The following is a 6,000-nucleotide window of genomic DNA, read 5'->3' on the forward strand; positions in this document are numbered from 1 at the left end:
GTAGTGATTCATCCTTAAAGTCAGGAGGTATCAGTAATCTTTATCCTCTAGAAGAAGAAGCAGCTAATCATTCCCATTTTCAATGCCTTTTTTTCCAGTAAAAACAAAGCATGTCAGTAAAACATGAATGGATTCAGTTTCATTTGTTACTACTCAGTAAAGTTTATGTTGCTTTATTTTGACAAGTAGCTTTCAATAGCTGTATCCTGCATTACATTTTTACAAAAGCAAAATCACTGAAAATTCAAAACTGCCATTAAAATGTCTAAAAGCAGAAAAATATAGATACACAAAGACATTTATTCCCTAATGTATTCATTTTCTTTTTTCATTAGACTCTTTTGTGAAGTGTGCAACTGTTTTATGAGTTGGCTTGTACTTATGGATGTGTACTTGACTCATTACTTACTATGTTTATGACTACCAGATAACTGCAACAATTTGCTACTTGGTGTATTATTCAAGAGTTAACATGCCGACTAGTCGCCACCACAAATCTATTAAAATCATATTTGGTTTGAAAAAGATTTGATTTTTTTTTTAAGGCCATTTTGTCCAGCCCTAGCATCAAGCCTCGAAGGACCTACGCGTAGCCTACAGTGGTGATGCCATAGCCAACCTTACAGAGACGCCACACAAGAATAAATCCAGCTTCAAGGTGGAGGTGTCGTCCGTGCCAAGGAAGGATCATTCCCTGCTACCCAATTGTTTAGGTTAAACTAATCTCTTAACCACTTAGGCACACAGCTGCTGTGGGTTCAAATGTTATCAGACAGTGACAGTAGTCAGATTAGCAGTATGCTGACATTACTGCTCATAGGTGAACAGTGGGTTTGCTATTTTGAGTCAGGATAAGGATTTTGGGTTTCTGGCATCATCAGTTGATCATGCCAGATCAGGCAAACATCCCATTTCACCTCTGAGTCTTAAGTGTGAGAGAACAGAATGCCTCATAATTGTTGCATGTGGCTGCAGTTATCATTAGTCAGAAAAAGCTAATTCGAAACACACCCTCAAAGAATGTTTTTTAAAATAGGATTTGCCATAATAATCAGTTTCCATGGGATTTTTTGCCATCCAGACTTGAACTAAACAGGAATTAAATTCCATTCTGAATATTCCTAATATTAGATTTAGTCTGACAGCTAGTATGCTGTCTTGCATTGATTTGAAGTAGTTAAGAGAAAGCAAAGGGAAGATAATTATCCAAAAAGAAAAACTCACTGCAAACATATCCACAAGCAAAAGTGTTTCTGCTTGATTGCTAATTAGCATCTTCAGGAACCCCACTGCCTCTAATTGTGTGTTTGTGTGGTACTGGGATTTGCTGTGACTAAACAATAACAATGATCCAAGTGTATCTCAGCTGCTCTGAAACTTTTTTCTCCTTCTCTCTATCAATAAAGAACCCAGCTATAATAGATAGGCAGGCAGCCTCAGGTCAAGACTAAACATGGTGGTTTGCACAATTCCAAATGCAGCTCCACAGACTTGTTTGCTTATTTGTAAACTAATAAAGTTCTGTCCAGTTCTCAGTCAAAACAAAAACAAAACTTCACAATGTTTTATTCAGTCCAAAATAACAGAAAATAATCAGATATATCTAAGCAGCTGAAACACAGCAGCAACAGAAAGACATTTGGAGCAAAAACAACAAGCTGGCACCGTTTGAGCATCTCATGAGGTGACAGACTGCCAAGTCAGCACCAGCTATGGAAACTAGCCACACATCAAAACCTCATTCACTGTTTCTTCATTTCAGTTCAGCTTTCACCTCAGCCAGACTGAGCTGTCCTGCCAGCAGGGCATCAGGATGCTAACACAGGCACTCTGGCATGCGAGTAGCACTCACGCAGTGCTAAACATGCCAAGCTCTTTCTGCAGCACAGTCTGCTTTCCAATAGCACCAATAAAATACATTACTATTTTACTACAGCACAGGAACAGATTTTAAAAAGAATGAGGCTTGTACTAGTTAGATTATGATTTTGACTGTACAGAATTGCATTTTAATGTTTTATTTAATGCTCTGGTCATGCAGAAGTTACTGTCTAGCATTTAATAAAGTGATGATATGCATTATGTGAGCTTTCAGTAAGCCTTAACTCCTTAAGAGGCTGTTATTAAAGTACTGCTACATATGTGTGTATTATTTACAGCACTATTAAAAAATTCAGGTACTGGAATATTAATTCTGCCTTCTAAGAATTTGCTGTCTTGGGTGATCACTGGCAAAAACCTGTAGAAAACGAGCAACACCGCTGTAGGTGCTGATGATTCAGCCTTAAGAGCTTAAAACTAGTTTACTCACTTCTAAAGCTGAAACATTAAGCTGATCAAACATCTTGTCAAATGATAATTACAGCGCAACTAACAATTAATAATTTAGTACGTTTTCGGTAATTATGCCAAATTCTAAAAATGTCAAGCTGTCTGGATGTTTAGTATTTGTTAGTTTAATCTCAATAAGAAAATAATCAGAAGAGTAAATAAATTAAACATTCATTAGATTTCCCTTATATGTCTTGATATGTAAAGGCCCCTCAATGCTATATGTGTAGCTTGACACTAAAAGGCTAGTTTTGAATTAATTAGCAAAAATGATGCATTCCTCCATATTCATGAGAACTGCTCCATTTAATACATGAACAAAATAATAACTGCAGGTGCAGGTGGCACCAGTGATAACAAGTTGCTTTGTGTAATATCAATTTTCACCACAAGTATAAACTTGTTAGTTATTAAAATTCTATGGGCTACATTCACACTTTTGGTGCAGCAATGCAAAAAAAAAAAGTAATAGCAGCAACCTTACACAAAGGCATATTGTGTAACATCACATCTCTTTTTCTTTTAAACTAAAACAATGGATAACACTTCACAGGAGTACAAACAGGGAGCTGGCATTCATGAACATAACACCTCAAAGAACATCACAAGTTTAACTTTAACATCAGTGTGCTTCCACATATGAAACAGTATGAGGCATGTATAATTATTAGTCAAAGTGTTGTATCTCAAAAACCTGCAACTGTGTAGGGTGGAGAAGCAGGTAGGTAATAATTGATTAACCATTGAAGTTCAAGGTCTTGTTACTAAAAGTACTGTAGTGAAAGTCTACAACACCGTCATTTCCAAGGTTGAAAAGGACAGACTGAAGGAGACCCTTAAAGTCAAAGAGCAAAATGCCAAACACAATAGCTTGTTTGACCCTGACAAATCCTTCATTTAACTAGAATCACTCAGAGAGCACAGACATTTACCAAGTCATTGTGAACATTTTTCCAAAGGATTATGGGAATTATTTCTATAGTTAAAAGCTCTAATTGCAAAATCATCTCTATCTCTCAATAGTAATGAAGTCTTTAAAAAGTTCCCGGATCCAGGTGATCCAGATCACACCCAAAATCTAATCACTTGTTCCATTTTCCATTTCTGAGATCTCCCTTAAAATTTAATCACAATCTGCCCATAACTTCTTGAGTTATGTTGCTGACAGACAGACAGACTAATGCCGCTGAATCTCTGACCGCCTTGGCAGAGGTAACAATAATGGCATACAAGTGAATTTCAGATTGATATTTCTTCAGGTGTACCCTCAAGCATCCTGCGACACTCACCTGGCACCGATGATGTCTTTCTTTGCCAGATCAATTCCTGCTATGACTTTGACCCGCAACACTCGTGTTTCATTCTGCAGCAGAAAAAGATGACAGAAAACACTTATTAAACCCATAGAAACTTATCTTCCAGCCTCATTATAAAACATCTACAAATAATTTTAGCTGCCAGTTGCACTAACCTAACTTTTTTAATCCAAAAGACCACAGAAAAGCAAAAAGTCATTACCGCTGCCATTTTAAAACAAACAGACTCACACGTTTTTGTCAGAAATAATTAATGTGTTTTTAGTGACTATTAATTTTTGTTTGCATCCATTTACCTGTGTAAGTGTATGCAGGACCTCTCATGTGGAATAAACCTACTGTAGGTTCAATTACACCATCTGCTTCATTTACAGCTTTACACACGTATCTCCGAGTCATATCTATCTAAATTAAAATTCCTGACACACTGTTAATTGGTGGTTGCCTGGGAAGTGTAAACGGCATTTACATTTAGTCTGAAAATAAAGTCTGTTACCATTTAAGTTACAGTTGCAGTGCTAAAGAAAGAAGCACACGAGGGATTTGGAACCCAGGTCATACCAGAAGTCAGCCAGGCTGTGTTGTTATGCTTGGTGTACTGCTTGTAGTACTGAATGTTTACCTCGTAGCCAGCGGAAGTGCACTGTCTCATGCAGTGCAAACCCAAAATTATACTCGTCTTTACTTGTTGAAATAGCATGATATGGTTTCTCTGCAGAGTTCTGCCTGTCTGTTAGTAAGATTACTCACACCCCACAAGCTCTATTTGCACAGACCTTGGTCAAGAGGAGGAGCATTGTCAAACAGAATCCAGCACAGCTTAGTGCTCATCTGGATCTTTTTCTTCAATACTGTGAGCTTTGACCTGGGTGGAGGACTTAGTTCTGAATGTGCACCTCAATTTTAATGTCTCTGACATGATGAACGCTATTTTAGGGGGGGAAACATTTTTTACAAATGTTTTAATGTAATTACATAATTACATAATGTCAGTGACATAGTCTCCTTAAACAACTCATATAAATCTCCTCCAGGGAACAAACAATTCAATTTAGACATCCTTTCAGACCTTTAAATAAATACATGCAATAAATTCAATCCATCTGCTTAATAATACTATTTAAAATAGTGTTTAAAAAAAGGTTCCATACTTCTATTTATGTCTAAACTTAAGAGTGATGCGACAGCTGCTTAGTTTTGTTTTTTGATCCCAATGTTCGACACCGAAACTTCCATGTAAAAACACAACATTGATGCTTCCTCTTCATATGAATTCAAAATCAACACGGAGTCCCCAGGTGGCGTGGATATTGACCTCATTTGACAGTGCATGCTTCAGTCATCACTCAACTTTAACTTTGGCAACATCAAACAGCGGGTCTTTACTAACAAGTGAGGGTGTGTAAGTTTTAGATCGATGCCAGCCTACAATGTCATCTAATCCTTCATCCAAAAAATTCACAACCCCGAGCTTCGGTACACTAACTAGTTCAGTTACAAACTGTTCATACATTTAATGTAATGGAGGATGCAGCGAGGATGTGAAGCTGTAAAGTGGACGGGTTAATTTCAAGACCCGGAACGGGGTGGTTATTAGCGTTTAGCTAGTCCGTCGTTACTGAAATAAGGTTAATAAACGAACGGACAGCGATGTGGGGCAGAAAACTGACACCTGCCTGTACACTGCAACAGAATGTTGCCGTGGGTGAGGGCTTGTTAGCTTCACAATCAGCTAATCGTTAGCCACCTCTGGTTGAACCCCTCGTGACACTTGTCAATGACTTCACTGTACATTTTAAGAAATGCTTAAATTCCATTAAATCTTACCTCATCTTCTGAAAGTCCATATATAGGTTCGTAATTCGCAGCCATATAGCCTGCGGTTCACGATATACACACAAAAACAAGCCGCTCTGCAAAGCTAGCTAGCTAGCTTTAAACAATAAAGTCCCACTTTCCTCTCTCTGCCGTGCGGTGGTGGTAAAGTCCACGGTGAGCTCAAATTCTTGACACGGATTAGTAGTTGATTGACAGCAAAATAACGTAATGAACGCCAGTGTGGTCTGTCCAACACAAGTTGAAAGTAAGGAAAGAGACTTTATGTAAAATGTTTGTAATGAGACAGCTTGCTTTTGTCATCTCTAATCTTATCCCTCAAATGTTGTGATACTTGACTTCCTTTAGACAGCTCAACCAATCGTTGGCGAATTAGACGTGATTGCTCTCAAAATTAACCAATCAGTGGCAGTGTTAATTTCCAAGTGTCCTGGCAGTCCAATTAAATGAAGAGGGCGTTTACCAAAGGTTTTTTTTAAAGGTGTGCTAATATAATTATCTAAAAGGAATTGCAAAA

The 6,000-nt window shown here is 37.7% G+C and overlaps 1 protein-coding gene across 3 annotated transcripts in view; it reads right to left on the minus strand.

The window, feature by feature from the left end:
- The window catches only part of nedd4l (NEDD4 like E3 ubiquitin protein ligase), a 40,585-nt gene extending 34,793 nt beyond the window's left edge, over nucleotides 1-5,792 (minus strand). For all 3 annotated transcript variants that reach the window (XM_041969412.1, XM_041969411.1, XM_041969410.1), the window contains exons 1-2: nucleotides 5,475-5,792; nucleotides 3,621-3,694 (exon numbers count right to left, since the gene is read on the minus strand). In XM_041969412.1, coding sequence (XP_041825346.1) covers nucleotides 3,621-3,694; nucleotides 5,475-5,519 — 119 coding nt within the window. In that variant the 5' untranslated portion in view covers nucleotides 5,520-5,792. The remainder of the gene's footprint in view (nucleotides 1-3,620; nucleotides 3,695-5,474) is intronic.
- Nucleotides 5,793-6,000: the final 208 nt, after the last annotated feature.

The sequence above is a fragment of the Melanotaenia boesemani genome, chromosome 19, assembly GCF_017639745.1.
Source record: "Melanotaenia boesemani isolate fMelBoe1 chromosome 19, fMelBoe1.pri, whole genome shotgun sequence".
NCBI lineage: Eukaryota > Metazoa > Chordata > Actinopteri > Atheriniformes > Melanotaeniidae > Melanotaenia > Melanotaenia boesemani.